The 18,065-nt window shown below is 48.3% G+C and overlaps 1 protein-coding gene and 1 pseudogene across 2 annotated transcripts in view; both read left to right on the forward strand.

Moving 5' to 3' along the window:
• top3a (DNA topoisomerase III alpha) overlaps positions 1–8,445 on the forward strand; it is a 109,292-nt gene extending 100,847 nt beyond the window's left edge. Inside the window, exons 18-19 of the mRNA XM_084194359.1 lie at positions 6,542–7,332; positions 7,760–8,445. Coding sequence (XP_084050485.1) covers positions 6,542–7,332; positions 7,760–7,935 — 967 coding nt within the window. The 3' untranslated portion in view covers positions 7,936–8,445. The remainder of the gene's footprint in view (positions 1–6,541; positions 7,333–7,759) is intronic.
• A 736-nt stretch (positions 8,446–9,181) lies between these two features.
• Positions 9,182–18,065, forward strand: part of LOC311119694 (protein flightless-1 homolog) — a 24,067-nt pseudogene continuing 15,183 nt past the window's right edge. The window contains exons 1-2 of the transcript XR_014615826.1: positions 9,182–9,261; positions 17,031–17,141. The product of XR_014615826.1 is annotated as a protein flightless-1 homolog (transcript). The remainder of the gene's footprint in view (positions 9,262–17,030; positions 17,142–18,065) is intronic.

The following is an 18,065-nucleotide window of genomic DNA, read 5'->3' on the forward strand; positions in this document are numbered from 1 at the left end:
TAAACTATCAATCCACTGCACTAGGACAGAATACTGTTGCCTCTGCTATTTAATAAACTATCAATCCACTGCACTAGGACAGAATACTGTAGCATCTGCTATTTAATAAACTATCAATCCACTGGACTAGGACAGAATACTGTAGCATCTGCTATTTAATAAACTATCAATCCACTGGACTAGGACAGAATACTGTAGCATCTGCTATTTAATAAACTATCAATCCACTGGACTAGGACAGAATACTGTAGCATCTGCTATTTAATAAACTATCAATCCACTGCACTAGGACAGAATACTGTAGCATCTGCTATTTAATAAACTATCAATCCACTGCACTAGGACAGAATACTGTAGCATCTGCTATTTAATAAACTATCAATCCACTGCACTAGGACAGAATACTGTAGCATCTGCTATTTAATAAACTATCAATCCACTGGACTAGGACAGAATACTGTAGCATCTGCTATTTAATAAACTATCAATCCACTGCACTAGGACAGAATACTGTTGCATCTGCTATTTAATAAACTATCAATCCACTGGACTAGGACAGAATACTGTAGCATCTGCTATTTAATAAACTATCAATCCACTGGACTAGGACAGAATACTGTAGCATCTGCTATTTAATAAACTATCAATCCACTGGACTAGGACAGAATTCTGTAGCATCTGCTATTTAATAAACTATCAATCCACTGCACTAGGACAGAATACTGTGGCCTCTGCTGTTTAATAAACTATCAATCCACTGGACTAGGACAGAATACTGTTGCCTCTGCTATTTAATAAACTATCAATCCACTGCACTAGGACAGAATACTGTAGCATCTGCTATTTAATAAACTATCAATCCACTGGACTAGGACAGAATACTGTAGCATCTGCTATTTAATAAACTATCAATCCACTGGACTAGGACAGAATACTGTAGCATCTGCTATTTAATAAACTATCAATCCACTGCACTAGGACAGAATACTGTTGCATCTGCTATTTAATAAACTATCAATCCACTGGACTAGGACAGAATACTGTAGCATCTGCTATTTAATAAACTATCAATCCACTGCACTAGGACAGAATACTGTGGTCTCTGCTGTTTAATAAACTATCAATCCACTGCACTAGGACAGAATACTGTTGCATCTGCTATTTAATAAACTATCAATCCACTGGACTAGGACAGAATACTGTAGCATCTGCTATTTAATAAACTATCAATCCACTGGACTAGGACAGAATACTGTAGCATCTGCTATTTAATAAACTATCAATCCACTGCACTAGGACAGAATACTGTTGCATCTGCTATTTAATAAAGTATCAATCCACTGGACTAGGACAGAATACTGTAGCATCTGCTATTTAATAAACTATCAATCCACTGCACTAGGACAGAATACTGTAGCATCTGCTATTTAATAAACTATCAATCCACTGGACTAGGACAGAATACTGTAGCATCTGCTATTTAATAAACTATCAATCCACTGCACTAGGACAGAATACTGTAGCATCTGCTGTTTAATAAACTATCAATCCACTGGACTAGGACAGAATACTGTGGCCTCTGCTATTTAATAAACTATCAATCCACTGGACTAGGACATAATACTGTAGCATCTGCTATTTAATAAACTATCAATCCACTGCACTAGGACAGAATACTGTAGCATCTGCTATTTAATAAACTATCAATCCACTGGACTAGGACAGAATACTGGAGCCTCTGCTGTTTAATAAACTATCAATCCACTGGACTAGGACAGAATACTGTAGCATCTGCTATTTAATAAACTATCAATCCACTGCACTAGGACAGAATACTGTGGCCTCTGCTATTTAATAAACTATCAATCCACTGGACTAGGACAGAATACTGTAGCATCTGCTATTTAATAAACTATCAATCCACTGCACTAGGACAGAATACTGTTGCATCTGCTATTTAATAAACTATCAATCCACTGGACTAGGACAGAATACTGTAGCATCTGCTATTTAATAAACTATCAATCCACTGCACTAGGACAGAATACTGTAGCATCTGCTGTTTAATAAACTATCAATCCACTGCACTAGGACAGAATACTGTAGCATCTGCTATTTAATAAACTATCAATCCACTGCACTAGGACAGAATACTGTAGCATCTGCTGTTTAATAAACTATCAATCCACTGGACTAGGACAGAATACTGTAGCATCTGCTATTTAATAAACTATCAATCCACTGGACTAGGACAGAATACTGTAGCATCTGCTATTTAATAAACTATCAATCCACTGGACTAGGACAGAATACTGTAGCATCTGCTATTTAATAAACTATCAATCCACTGGACTAGGACAGAATACTGTTGCCTCTGCTATTTAATAAACTATCAATCCACTGGACTAGGACAGAATACTGTAGCATCTGCTATTTAATAAACTATCAATCCACTGCACTAGGACAGAATACTGTAGCATCTGCTATTTAATAAACTATCAATCCACTGGACTAGGACAGAATACTGTAGCATCTGCTATTTAATAAACTATCAATCCACTGGACTAGGACAGAATACTGTTGCCTCTGCTATTTAATAAACTATCAATCCACTGGACTAGGACAGAATACTGTTGCCTCTGCTATTTAATAAACTATCAATCCACTGGACTAGGACAGAATATTCCGTGCCCCCAGCCGAATTGGAGTTGATGACAACGCAAAGACCTTCAATAACCTACGGAACCAGAGACAAAGGCATGCAGTACTAAGCCATGGAATGCGTTGATTGGCCAGTGATTGGCCTAGGCCTCGTTACACCTACAGCTTGTTAATTCATCCAGCCCTTTCGCACCAATGGCCCACAGACAGCTTTTGCGCTCATAATTCCGGCTGTGAAAATAACAAAAATATTTCTGACACACACTCGATCCATAGAGCTACTGCCAGCCCTTAGATTTCCCATAGCGTTTGGTTTGTTAAAAATAGAGCCCTCGATATGATCTGCTGTTTTTGGTCATCTAATCTTAGAGTAAGAGCAGTTCACGTTGTTAAACTAGGTAGCAGGATCATTGGTAGGATCTTAACTGACCTTTCTCACCTGTATCGGACACCAGTCCTGCGTAAGGAGCCATCCATTCTGAGGGACTTGTAGCGTCCCTTGTTTGATGAATTTCTGTTGCTTCCCTCAGAGCGTAGATACACGCTCCTTTCTGTTGCTTACCTCAGAGCGTAGATACACGCTCCTCAAGGTTCAAACTAACAGGTGGAAACTGTCCTTCATGCCAGCTGCTATCATCTTCATGCCAGCTGCTATCATCTTCCTTAATAAGCTCCAGTGGTACCAGCTAGTTGTCTGCTTCATGCCAGCTGCTATCATCTTCCTTAATAAGCTCCAGTGGTACCAGCTAGTTGTCTGCTTCATGCCAGCTGCTATCATCTTCATGCCAGCTGCTATCATCTTCCTTAATGAGCTCCAGTGGTACCAGCTAGTTGTCTGCTTCATGCCAGCTGCTATCATCTTCCTTAATAAGCTCCAGTGGTACCAGCTAGTTGTCTGCTTCATGCCAGCTGCTATCATCTTCCTTAATAAGCTCCAGTGGTACCAGCTAGTTGTCTGCTTCATGCCAGCTGCTATCATCTTCCTTAATAAGCTCCAGTGGTACCAGCTAGTTGTCTGCTTCATGCCAGCTGCTATCATCTTCCTTAATGAGCTCCAGTGGTACCAGCTAGTTGTCTGCTTCATGCCAGCTGCTATCATCTTCCTTAATAAGCTCCAGTGGTACCAGCTAGTTGTCTGCTTCATGCCAGCTGCTATCATCTTCCTTAATAAGCTCCAGTGGTACCAGCTAGTTGTCTGCTTCATGCCAGCTGCTATCATCTTCCTTAATGAGCTCCAGTGGTACCAGCTAGTTGTCTGCTTCATGCCAGCTGCTATCATCTTCCTTAATGAGCTCCAGTGGTACCAGCTAGTTGTCTGCTTCATGCCAGCTGCTATCATCTTCCTTAATAAGCTCCAGTGGTACCAGCTAGTTGTCTGCTTCATGCCAGCTGCTATCATCTTCCTTAATAAGCTCCAGTGGTACCAGCTAGTTGTCTGCTTCATGCCAGCTGCTATCATCTTCCTTAATCAGCTCCAGTGGTACCAGCTAGTTGTCTGCTTCATGCCAGCTGCTATCATCTTTCTTAATCAGCTCCAGTGGTACCAGCTAGTTGTCTGCTTCATGCCAGCTGCTATCATCTTCCTTAATGAGCTCCAGTGGTACCAGCTAGTTGTCTGCTTCATGCCAGCTGCTATCATCTTCCTTAATGAGCTCCAGTGGTACCAGCTAGTTGTCTGCTTCATGCCAGCTGCTATCATCTTCCTTAATGAGCTCCAGTGGTACCAGCTAGTTGTCTGCTTCATGCCAGCTGCTATCATCTTCCTTAATGAGCTCCAGTGGTACCAGCTAGTTGTCTGCTTCATGCCAGCTGCTATCATCTTCCTTAATCAGCTCCAGTGGTACCAGCTAGTTGTCTGCTTCATGCCAGCTGCTATCATCTTTCTTAATCAGCTCCAGTGGTACCAGCTAGTTGTCTGCTTCATGCCAGCTGCTATCATCTTTCTTAATGAGCTCCAGTGGTACCAGCTAGTTGTCTGCTTCATGCCAGCTGCTATCATCTTCCTTAATGAGCTCCAGTGGTACCAGCTAGTTGTCTGCTTCATGCCAGCTGCTATCATCTTCCTTAATGAGCTCCAGTGGTACCAGCTAGTTGTCTGCTTCATGCCAGCTGCTATCATCTTCCTTAATAAGCTCCAGTGGTACCAGCTAGTTGTCTGCTTCATGCCAGCTGCTATCATCTTCCTTAATGAGCTCCAGTGGTACCAGCTAGTTGTCTGCTTCATGCCAGCTGCTATCATCTTCCTTAATAAGCTCCAGTGGTACCAGCTAGTTGTCTGCTTCATGCCAGCTGCTATCATCTTCCTTAATCAGCTCCAGTGGTACCAGCTAGTTGTCTGCTTCATGCCAGCTGCTATCATCTTCCTTAATGAGCTCCAGTGGTACCAGCTAGTTGTCTGCTTCATGCCAGCTGCTATCATCTTCCTTAATAAGCTCCAGTGGTACCAGCTAGTTGTCTGCTTCATGCCAGCTGCTATCATCTTTCTTAATGAGCTCCAGTGGTACCAGCTAGTTGTCTGCTTCATGCCAGCTGCTATCATCTTCCTTAATCAGCTCCAGTGGTACCAGCTAGTTGTCTGCTTCATGCCAGCTGCTATCATCTTCCTTAATAAGCTCCAGTGGTACCAGCTAGTTGTCTGCTTCATGCCAGCTGCTATCATCTTCCTTAATAAGCTCCAGTGGTACCAGCTAGTTGTCTGCTTCATGCCAGCTGCTATCATCTTCCTTAATAAGCTCCAGTGGTACCAGCTAGTTGTCTGCTTCATGCCAGCTGCTATCATCTTCCTTAATGAGCTCCAGTGGTACCAGCTAGTTGTCTGCTTCATGCCAGCTGCTATCATCTTCCTTAATGAGCTCCAGTGGTACCAGCTAGTTGTCTGCTTCATGCCAGCTGCTATCATCTTCCTTAATGAGCTCCAGTGGTACCAGCTAGTTGTCTGCTTCATGCCAGCTGCTATCATCTTCCTTAATCAGCTCCAGTGGTACCAGCTAGTTGTCTGCTTCATGCCAGCTGCTATCATCTTCCTTAATAAGCTCCAGTGGTACCAGCTAGTTGTCTGCTTCATGCCAGCTGCTATCATCTTCCTTAATAAGCTCCAGTGGTACCAGCTAGTTGTCTGCTTCATGCCAGCTGCTATCATCTTTCTTAATCAGCTCCAGTGGTACCAGCTAGTTGTCTGCTTCATGCCAGCTGCTATCATCTTCCTTAATGAGCTCCAGTGGTACCAGCTAGTTGTCTGCTTCATGCCAGCTGCTATCATCTTCCTTAATGAGCTCCAGTGGTACCAGCTAGTTGTCTGCTTCATGCCAGCTGCTATCATCTTCCTTAATAAGCTCCAGTGGTACCAGCTAGTTGTCTGCTTCATGCCAGCTGCTATCATCTTCCTTAATAAGCTCCAGTGGTACCAGCTAGTTGTCTGCTTCATGCCAGCTGCTATCATCTTCCTTAATAAGCTCCAGTGGTACCAGCTAGTTGTCTGCTTCATGCCAGCTGCTATCATCTTCCTTAATAAGCTCCAGTGGTACCAGCTAGTTGTCTGCTTCATGCCAGCTGCTATCATCTTCCTTAATAAGCTCCAGTGGTACCAGCTAGTTGTCTGCTTCATGCCAGCTGCTATCATCTTCCTTAATGAGCTCCAGTGGTACCAGCTAGTTGTCTGCTTCATGCCAGCTGCTATCATCTTCCTTAATGAGCTCCAGTGGTACCAGCTAGTTGTCTGCATGTTGCTGAATGTATCGTTTTGGTCTGTATTTATTGTCATGTGATCGATGCGTTTTTACTAGGTGCTGCAAGATGTACTCCCCCCCCCCCCCCCCCCCCCCCCCACCCCCCCGAGGATAAGAAAGACTACATGACTCTCCTCCTGTCTCTTCCTCTGCAGGTTAAAGTTGAAGTTCCGACGAGGAAGCCTCCCTCCCATGATGCCGCTGGAGTTTGTGGGCTGCATCGGTGGGTGTGACGAGACACTGAGGGAGGTGCTCAACCTCAAATACCTCCGAATGGGCGGAGGGGGGGTGGGGGGAGGAGTAGGAGGAGCTGGGGGAGGAAGACTTGGAGGAGGAGGAGCTGGGGGAGGAGGAGGAAGAGGAGGAGGAGCTGGGGGAGGAAGAGGAAAAGGAGGAGGAGGAAGGGGAGACACGGTGTCCAATCAGCCTAGACTTCGCCCAGCCCCCAGACCCAGACCGGACCCCCTGCCTCCCCAAGCCCCCATCCCACCTTCCTCCTCCTGGCCCCACCACTCCCGCCCTGACCCCCAGGCCCCACCCCCTGACCCCAGAGGTGGTGACATCACAGTGTGTAACTGTGGGTCGGAGGCGGTCCTCCTCACCGTGAGGAAAGATGGGCCGAACCAGGGCAGACAGTTCTATAAGTGTTCCGCTGGAGGCTGTAACTTCTTCCTGTGGGCCGACCAGCCCAACACTAACATTACCCCTCCAGGCCCCCGGGGGGCGCCACCCAGCATGCCGCACCAGCCCCCCAGGACCTCCGTGGGGGTGGGGTGGGAGGGAGGAGGAGTGGGGGAGGTGGTGTGTAACTGCAGTGAGCCAGCGGTTCAGAGGACAGTGCAGAAGGAGGGGCCTAATAAAGGAAGAGTGTTCCATACCTGTGGGAAGCCCAGAGATCAACAGTGTGGATTCTTCCTCTGGGCTGACGAGAACGTCCCACCGCCAGGTAACTAAACACACACTGTAACACACACACACAGACACACACACACACAGACATGTGCTATAACACACACACACAGACACACACACACACACACACAGACAGACACACACACACAGACAGACACACACACAGACAGACACACACACAGACAGACAGACACACAGACACACAGACACACACACACAGACACAGACAGACACACACACAGACTTGCGCTATAACACACAAACGCAGACCCCCCCCAATTGTTTCTCTGTTATTATTTGGTAATTATTTTCTTAACTCTTTCTTAAAACTGCATTGTTGGTTAAGGGCTGTCAGTAAGCATTTCACTGTAAGGTCTACACCTGTTGTATTCGGCGCATGTGGCAAATAAAGTTTGATTTGATTATGTGTAACCCTAACCCTCTGTCTGTGTCTCCCCCAGGTTCAGGTTCCGGGGGGTATGGAGGGGGAGAGAGAGGGGGAGACTGGGGGAAGAGGGGGAGGGAGACTGGGGGAGGAGGAGCCCCCCCCACCAAACCCCCCGCCGCCAAGAAACCCCGTACCTGTGGCATTTGTCACATGCCTGGACACACACGCGTCACCTGCCCTCAGCGCTGACCTTTAACCCCTGATCCCACTGCTGCCATGGGCATGCTCTGACCCCGTGTGACCTTGTCCCCGACCTCTGAACTCTGATGTGATCAGGAAGCTCTGCAATTGATGTTTGATGTAAACACAGAACTAGAATCAGCTTACCTTCAACCTCCCCTAACCCTAACCATCAGGAGGGGAACATCCTCAACCCCCTAACTCTGAGGCACTTCTTTTTGACCAGGGCTCATTTTTGGGACACATGAGTGGAGTGGGACCGGGTTCATTCTGCCTGTGTCTCACCTCTGACAGAGAAGCAGAGGAACTGTATTTATATGACATGAGGAATGAGTAAATACATCAATATTTTACAGATTAATAAAGTGAATGGGTTTGAATAGAGCAGTAAATCCCTGTGGCAGCTGGGAGGAGACAAGGGAGAATAACGCTGTTATTTTTGAATGTTTATAGAAAATCACGGATCCAGCAATCTGTTGTCCTGTATTCTGTCCGAAGTGAATAAAGGTCTGACAAGTGCCTCTACAAATGTCTCCCTTTGTGTTGATTTAATATTTACTAAGTTACAGTAGGAAGGACTTTGTTTGAAACGTCTCACTGAAAAAGCATTGATGTAAAGCTTGATGATATTAAATGGAATAGAAATAGAGATAACTATGTTTTTATTAGTTAGATCATAGCAGAGAGGAATAGTCTAAACTAGAATATCTTTGATCATGGCCACTTCATTTTGATTGGTTGATTTGTCCATTTTGATTGGTTCGTTTGTCAAGTTTCTTTGGTTTCCTGAGTTGCGCGTCCCCGAGAGGGCTGTTCCATTCCGGCCCAGTCCGCAGGGGTGTTTCCGGTCCCAACAGCTGTTGGTCGGTCAAATGTTCTGCATTTTAGCTAACCCTAACCCTTTTCCTAAACTTAACCTAATTCTCCTAACCTGCTGCGTAAGTTCCAGCCTGCTACGAAAAGTTAAATCTGACGTTAATTTGACAAAAGCTGGATCCCCGGTCCTCCACCTGGGTAGTTACCACAGCCACATTGTTGGCTATATCGTAAAAATTCATGACAACAAAAATGTGCTTTTAGGCCTTAATTTAAGGTTAGGCATAAGGTTCGGGTTAGGTTTAAAATCCCATTTTAAGAAGATAAATTGTAGAAATATACGCAGTTTATGACTTTGCGGATGTGGTAACTAGTGACGACCCCCTCCGCTCCGCCTGCGAAACCAGATACCGAAATAGACAGCAGCGACCGACTGGACCGGATCCCGAAGCAGAAATGGCTGCCACCGGAGTCCTTCCGTTTATCCGGGGGGTAGACCTCTCTGGAAACGACTTCAAAGTAAGACAGTAAACGGTTCTATTTACCTACCGGGCCGTTTATTAGAGAGCGGTAATCGATAAGCAGTTAGCTAGCTGTGTGACTGATCGGACTGTAGCTTGCTAGCAGCGCTAGCCCGATAAAGACGGTACGGCGCAGCTAGCTAGCGGGCTAACGGGCTAACGGGCTAACGGGCTAACCCAAACCAGGAACACTGCCAGGGCGTTAGCCAGTTGTCAAACAAGTGTGCTGTCTGTCCGACCACAAGTTAGCTAACATGCCGGAAAATGATTGGAACCCAACTCGCATTTAGTTAACTTAGGAAGTAGCTATCTAGCTTACTATGACATATGGGAAAGCAAGCTAACGTTAGCTGTATAAGATGAGACAGCTGGCATGATCTGGCTCCACAGCTAGTTATTGTCTTAGTTAGTTATTGGCATGATCTGGCTCCACAGCTAGTTATTGTCTTAGTTAGTTATTGGCATGATCTGGCTCCACAGCTAGTTATTGTCTTAGTTAGTTATTGGCATGATCTGGCTCCACAGCTAGTTATTGTCTTAGTTAGTTATTGGCATGATCTGGCTCCACAGCTAGTTATTGTCTTAGTTAGTTATTGGCATGATCTGGCTCCACAGCTAGTTATTGTCTTAGTTAGTTATTGGCATGATCTGGCTCCACAGCTAGTTATTGTCTTAGTTAGTTATTGGCATGATCTGGCTCCACAGCTAGTTATTGTCTTAGTTAGTTATTGGCATGATCTGGCTCCACAGCTAGTTATTGTCTTAGTTAGTTATTGGCATGATCTGGCTCCACAGCTAGTTATTGTCTTAGTTAGTTATTGGCATGATCTGGCTCCACAGCTAGTTATTGTCTTAGTTAGTTATTGGTATGATCTGGCTCCACAGCTAGTTATTGTCTTAGTTAGTTATTGGCATGATCTGGCTCCACTGCTAGTTACTGTCTTAGCCCAAAATGGACTAAAGGAGCCTAACGTTACTCAAATCGAGTTGTATTCGTCACATGCAGGTGTAGACTTAACAGTGAAATGCTGACTTACGGGCACCTTCCTAACAATGCAGAGAGAAAGAAAATGATAAATACACAATGAGAAACGATAACTTGGCTATATACACGGGGTACCAGTACCGAGTCGATGTGTAGGGGTACGAGGTAATTGAGGTAGATACAGTGCCTTAAAGAATTCACATGAATGGGAGAAACTCCCCAAATACAGGTGTGCCAAGCTTGTAGCGTCATACCCAAGAAGACTCAAGGCTGTAATCACTGCCAAAGTACTGAGTAAAGGGTCTGAATACTTATGTAAATGTGATATTTACGTTTTTTTTTTTTTTTTATACATTTGCAAACATTTATAAAAACCTGTTTTTGCTTTGTCATTATGGGGTGTTGTGTGTAGATTTGATTAGGGGAAGAAAAAAAAACAATTTAATCAATTTTAGAATAAGGCTTAAATGTAACAAAATGTGGGAAGAGTCAAAGGGTCTGAATACTTTCCGAATACACTGTACATGTCTAGTTATTACCTCATACCCCTGCACATGGACTCAGTACTGGTACCCTGTGTATATAGCCTAGTTATCATGGACTCAGTACTGGTACCCTGTGTATATAACCTAGTTATCACCTCGTACCCCTGCACATGGACTCAGTACTGGTACCCTGTGTATATAGCCTAGTTATCATGGACTCAGTACTGGTACCCTGTGTATATAGCCTAGTTATCATGGACTCAGTACTGGTACCCTGTGTATATAGCCTAGTTATCATGGACTCAGTACTGGTACCCTGTGTATATAGCCTAGTTATCACCTCGTACCCCTGCACATGGACTCAGTACTGGTACCCTGTGTATATAGCCTAGTTATCATGGACTCAGTCCTGGTACCCTGTGTATATAGCCTAGTTATCACCTCATACCCCTGCACATGGACTCAGTACTGGTACCCTGTGTATATAGCCTAGTTATTACCTCATACCCCTGCACATGGACTCAGTACTGGTACCCTGTGTATATAGCCTGGTTATCATGGACTCAGTACTGGTACCCTGTGTATATAGCCTAGTTATCATGGACTCAGTACTGGTACCCTGTGTATATAACCTAGTTATTACCTCATACCCCTGCACATGGACTCAGTACTGGTACCCTGTGTATATAGCCTAGTTATCATGGACTCAGTACTCGTCCCCTGTGTATATAGCCTAGTTATTACCTCGTACCCCTGCACATGGACTCAGTACTGGTACCCTGTGTATATAGCCAAGTTATTACCTCGTACCCCTGCACATGGACTCAGTACTGGTACCCTGTGTATATAGCCTAGTTATCATTGACTCAGTACTGGTACCCTGTGTATATAGCCTAGTTATCATGGACTCAGTACTGGTACCCTGTGTATATAGCCTAGTTATCATGGACTCAGTACTGGTCCCCTGTGTATATAGCCTAGTTATTACCTCGTACCCCTGCACATGGACTCAGTACTGGTCCCCTGTGTATATAGCCTAGTTATTACCTCGTACCCCTGCACATGGACTCAGTACTGGTACCCTGTGTATATAGCCTAGTTATCACCTCGTACCCCTGCACATGGACTCAGTACTGGTCCCCTGTGTATATAGCCTAGTTATTACCTCGTACCCCTGTACATGGACTCAGTACTGGTACCCTGTGTATATAGCCTAGTTATCATGGACTCAGTACTGGTACCCTGTGTATATAGCCTAGTTATTACCTCGTACCCCTGCACATGGACTCAGTACTGGTACCCTGTGTATATAGCCTAGTTATCATGGACTCAGTACTGGTACCCTGTGTATATAGCCTAGTTATCACCTCATACCCCTGCACATGGACTCAGTACTGGTACCCCTGTGTATATAGCCTAGTTATCATGGACTCAGTACTGGTACCCTGTGTATATAGCCTAGTTATCATGGACTCAGTACTGGTACCCTGTGTATATAGCCTAGTTATCGTTACTCATTGTGCATTATTATTTATTTATTTTATTTTCTATTATTTCTCTATTTTCTTTCTCTGCATTGTTGGGAAGGGCCCGTAAGTCAGTATTTCACTGTTAACCTATACCTGTTGTTAAAGAAGCATGTGATGAATAACATTTTGATTTAATTTGAAAACCCTACGTCAAGCAATGCGTGTTAATGTTCAGACCGAACGTCTGAGCTCTTAGCAAAACTTCCCTGTACAGAAGACAGAAGGCTTCGTCCAGTGACTCTTATGAGTCATTGATCAAGGGCTGGCTTATGTCTCTCTGTCTGTCTGGGTGTTGGAACACTGCCATGATCATGCCACTTTATGGCCTGTTATAAAGCCATGTTTAAGATACTGATTTTGTTTTGATTTATCTGTCCGTCAGACAGACAGCTGTGAAGTATTTCTGCCTGTAACCGCTAGTTACAGACCCTCCCGTGTTCCATCCTGGAAGGTGACATCACCAGGCTCTGAGCATGTGTTGTGAGGTCATCCAATTAGAACGTTGTAACTCCCAAACAACAATACGTCATGACTGCAGATGTTCTACTGATAATATGGGGGCTGCAGATAGCCTAGCGGTTAAGAGCGTCGGGGCCCAGTAACCGAAAGGTCGCTTGTTCAAATCCCCGAGCCGGCTAGGTGAAAAATCAGTGGACGTGCCCTTGAGCAAGGCACTTAACCCTAATTGTAAGTCGCTCTGGATAAGAGCGTCTGCTAAAATGACTTTAAATAATAATGTGATGTAGCCGGGGTCTCTTGACGTTTCCAGACTTAGCGTTTCTGCTTGCTCTTTAGGGCGCTAGCCTGTCCCAGATCTGTGCTCTTGCTAACCTGGCGTTGACCTAGCCTGAGTCCCAGATCTGTGCTCTTGCTAACCTGGCGTTGACCTAGCCTGAGTCCCAGATCTGTGCTCTTGCTAACCTGGCGTTGACCTAGCCTGAGTCCCGGTCTGTTTGGCTTGCCAATGACAGCAGTGGGGTTAGCACAAACACACCTGGGACCAGGCTAGCACTGTAGTGTGTTGGCCCCTAACCCTGTCTGTGTCTCCATCTCGCTCTCTTCCTCTCTCTCCCCCACCCACAGGGACCAGGCTAGCACTGTAGTGTGTTGGCCCCTAACCCTGTCTGTGTCTCTATCTCGCTCTCTTCCTCTCCCCCCCCCACCCACAGGGACCAGGCTAGCACTGTAGTGTGTTGGCCCCTAACCCTGTCTGTGTCTCTATCTCGCTCTCTTCCTCTCCCCCCCCCCCCCCCCCCCCCCCCCAGGGACCAGGCTAGCACTGTAGTGTGTTGGCCCCTAACCCTGTCTGTGTCTCTATCTCGCTCTCTTCCTCTCCCCCCCCCACCCACAGGGACCAGGCTAGCACTGTAGTGTGTTGGCCCCTAACCCTGTCTGTGTCTCTATCTCGCTCTCTTCCTCTCTCCCCCCCCCCCCACCCACAGGGACCAGGCTAGCACTGTAGTGTGTTGGCCCCTAACCCTGTCTGTGTCTCTATCTCGCTCTCTTCCTCTCCCCCCCCCCACAGGGACCAGGCTAGCACTGTAGTGTGTTGGCCCCTAACCCTGTCTGTGTCTCTATCTCGCTCTCTTCCTCTCCCCCCCCCCCCCCCCCCCCACCCACAGGGACCAGGCTAGCACTGTAGTGTGTTGGCCCCTAACCCTGTCTGTGTCTCTATCTCGCTCTCTTCCTCTCCCCCTCCCCCCCCCCACCCACAGGGACCAGGCTAGCACTGTAGTGTGTTGGCCCCTAACCCTGTCTGTGTCTCTATCTCGCTCTCTTCCTCTCCCCCCCCCACCCACAGGGACCAGGCTAGCACTGTAGTGTGTTGGCCCCTAACCCTGTCTGTGTCTCTATCTCGCTCTCTTCCTCTCTCTCACCCCCCCCCCACCCACAGGGACCAGGCTAGCACTGTAGTGTGTTGGCCCCTAACCCTGTCTGTGTCTCTATCTCGCTCTCTTCCTCTCCCCCCCCCCACAGGGACCAGGCTAGCACTGTAGTGTGTTGGCCCCTAACCCTGTCTGTGTCTCTATCTCGCTCTCTCCCCCCCCCCCCCCCCCCACCCACAGGGACCAGGCTAGCACTGTAGTGTGTTGGCCCCTAACCCTGTCTGTGTCTCTATCTCGCTCTCTTCCTCTCCCCCCCCCCCACCCACAGGGACCAGGCTAGCACTGTAGTGTGTTGGCCCCTAACCCTGTCTGTGTCTCTATCTCGCTCTCTTCCTCTCCCCCCCCAACCCCCCCACCCACAGGGACCAGGCTAGCACTGTAGTGTGTTGGCCCCTAACCCTGTCTGTGTCTCTATCTCGCTCTCTTCCTCTCCCCCCCCCCCCCCCCCCCCCCCACCCACAGGGACCAGGCTAGCACTGTAGTGTGTTGGCCCCTAACCCTGTCTGTGTCTCTATCTCGCTCTCTTCCTCTCCCCCCCCCACAGGGACCAGGCTAGCACTGTAGTGTGTTGGCCCCTAACCCTGTCTGTGTCTCTATCTCGCTCTCTTCCTCTCCCCCCCCCCAACCCCCCACCCACAGGGACCAGGCTAGCACTGTAGTGTGTTGGCCCCTAACCCTGTCTGTGTCTCTATCTCGCTCTCTTCCTCTCCCCCCCCCCCCCCCCCACCCACAGGGACCAGGCTAGCACTGTAGTGTGTTGGCCCCTAACCCTGTCTGTGTCTCTATCTCGCTCTCTTCCTCTCCCCCCCACCCACAGGGACCAGGCTAGCACTGTAGTGTGTTGGCCCCTAACCCTGTCTGTGTCTCTATCTCGCTCTCTTCCTCTCCCCCCCCCACCCACAGGGACCAGGCTAGCACTGTAGTGTGTTGGCCCCTAACCCTGTCTGTGTCTCTATCTCGCTCTCTTCCTCTCCCCCCCCCCCACCCCACCCACAGGGACCAGGCTAGCACTGTAGTGTGTTGGCCCCTAACCCTGTCTGTGTCTCTATCTCGCTCTCTTCCTCTCCCCCCCCCCCCCCCCCCACCCACAGGGACCAGGCTAGCACTGTAGTGTGTTGGCCCCTAACCCTGTCTGTGTCTCTATCTCGCTCTCTTCCTCTCCCCCCCCCCCCCCACCCACAGGGACCAGGCTAGCACTGTAGTGTGTTGGCCCCTAACCCTGTCTGTGTCTCTATCTCGCTCTCTTCCTCTCCCCCCCCCCCCCCTCACCCACAGGGACCAGGCTAGCACTGTAGTGTGTTGGCCCCTAACCCTGTCTGTGTCTCTATCTCGCTCTCTTCCTCTCTCTCACCCCCCCCCACCCACAGGGACCAGGCTAGCACTGTAGTGTGTTGGCCCCTAACCCTGTCTGTGTCTCTATCTCGCTCTCTTCCTCTCCCCCCCCCCCCCCACCCACAGGGACCAGGCTAGCACTGTAGTGTGTTGGCCCCTAACCCTGTCTGTGTCTCTATCTCTCTCTCTTCCTCTCCCCCCCCCCCCCCCACCCACAGGGACCAGGCTAGCACTGTAGTGTGTTGGCCCCTAACCCTGTCTGTGTCTCTATCTCGCTCTCTTCCTCTCCCCCCCCCCCCCCACCCCCAGGGACCAGGCTAGCACTGTAGTGTGTTGGCCCCTAACCCTGTCTGTGTCTCTATCTCGCTCTCTTCCTCTCCCCCCCCCCCCCCACAGGGACCAGGCTAGCACTGTAGTGTGTTGGCCCCTAACCCTGTCTGTGTCTCTATCTCGCTCTCTTCCTCTCCTCACCCCCCCACCCACAGGGACCAGGCTAGCACTGTAGTGTGTTGGCCCCTAACCCTGTCTGTGTCTCTATCTCTCTCTCTCCTCTCCCCCCCCACCCACAGGGACCAGGCTAGCACTGTAGTGTGTTGGCCCCTAACCCTGTCTGTGTCTCTATCTCGCTCTCTTCCTCTCTCCCCCCCCCACCCCCCCCACCCACAGGGACCAGGCTAGCACTGTAGTGTGTTGGCCCCTAACCCTGTCTGTGTCTCTATCTCGCTCTCTTCCTCTCTCCCCCCCCACCCCCCCCACCCACAGGGACCAGGCTAGCACTGTAGTGTGTTGGCCCCTAACCCTGTCTGTGTCTCTATCTCGCTCTCTTCCTCTCCCCCCCCCCCCCCACCCACAGGGACCAGGCTAGCACTGTAGTGTGTTGGCCCCTAACCCTGTCTGTGTCTCTATCTCGCTCTCTCCCCCCCCCCCCCCCCCACAGGGACCAGGCTAGCACTGTAGTGTGTTGGCCCCTAACCCTGTCTGTGTCTCTATCTCGCTCTCTTCCTCTCCCCCCCCCCCCCCCACCCCCCCCAGGGACCAGGCTAGCACTGTAGTGTGTTGGCCCCTAACCCTGTCTGTGTCTCTATCTCGCTCTCTTCCTCTCTCTCACCCCCCCCACCCACAGGGACCAGGCTAGCACTGTAGTGTGTTGGCCCCTAACCCTGTCTGTGTCTCTATCTCGCGGGGGCTTCCTCCCTCCCCCCCCCCCCCCACAGGGACCAGGCTAGCACTGTAGTGTGTTGGCCCCTAACCCTGTCTGTGTCTCTATCTCGCTCTCTTCCTCTCCCCCCCCACCCACAGGGACCAGGCTAGCACTGTAGTGTGTTGGCCCCTAACCCTGTCTGTGTCTCTATCTCGCTCTCTTCCTCTCTCCCCACCCCCCCTGGAACCAGGCTAGCACTGTAGTGTGTTGGCCCCTAACCCTGTCTGTCTCTATCTCGCTCTCTCCCCCCCCACCCCCCACCCACAGGGAACAGGCTAGCACTGTAGTGTGTTGGCCCCTAACCCTGTCTGTGTCTCTCCCCCCCCCCCACCCCCCCCCCCCCCCCCAGGGAGGTTACTTCCCTGAACATGTGAAGTCTATGAGCAGTCTGAGATGGCTGAAACTCAACAGGACAGGCCTGTGTTATCTGCCAGAGGAGTTGGCCGCACTGCAGAAGCTATTGGCTGTTGGTCAACCAATAATAGTTTTTTGTCGAGCAGTTACAACAACAAAAAAACAATGATTTATGGGCACGTGTTGGTTGATTGCCTGTCTCAGTGGACTAATCCATTGCGGTGGCCTGCGGGGATGGACGGCTCACCAGTAGTACATTTACTGTTAATTTAAATAATTTATCATCTACAATGTTTGTTTTGGTTACCATCATTTCTGTTAATGCATTCAATATATTATTATTATTATTATTATTATTATTATTATTACAGTCTTTTACTGTTCTCATTGTCGTGGACACGATGTTTTGCACAGTGCACAACCTAGGCTACACTTGTGAGAAACAAGTTTTGATTTATTTCATTCCATTTACGAGTTGTCCAATTTTATTAATTGTGTTTTGTTTTTGAGCGCTCCTGTCAATGTTGAGTAAAGGACGCGCACCTGATTACGCGTAGAAGTAGGCCTACACTACCTGGCCTGGCTTAGAAATGTGCCCATTTTGGGGATCTGATAGTATTTCTGATTTGGCTTAACTTACTACCACTAATGAGCTAATTTAGTTCTTCACTGCAAACAGCAAGTAAATGAAGTCGTTGTCTATATCTCTTGAGAACGACTATAGTTCCTCAATGTAGCCTATTTTAAAAATCATTCCAGCTCTCTCCATTTCGATAGCCAAGCATTACTTCTCAAAGTTGTGGCAAAATGGCTTAAGGACAACAAAGTCAAGGTATTGGAGTGGCCATCACAACGCCCTGACCTCAATCCTATAGAAAATGTGTGTGCAGAACTGAAAAAGCGTGTGCGAGCAAGGAGGCCTACAAACCTGACTCAGTTACACCAGCTCTGTCAGGAGGAATGGGCCAAAATTCACCCAACTTATTGTGGGGAAGCTTGTGGAAGGCTACCCCGAAACGTTTGACCCAAG

Source organism: Coregonus lavaretus (assembly GCF_964263955.1).
Source record: "Coregonus lavaretus genome assembly, contig: HAP1_SCAFFOLD_889, whole genome shotgun sequence".
Classification (NCBI taxonomy): Eukaryota; Metazoa; Chordata; class Actinopteri; order Salmoniformes; family Salmonidae; genus Coregonus; species Coregonus lavaretus.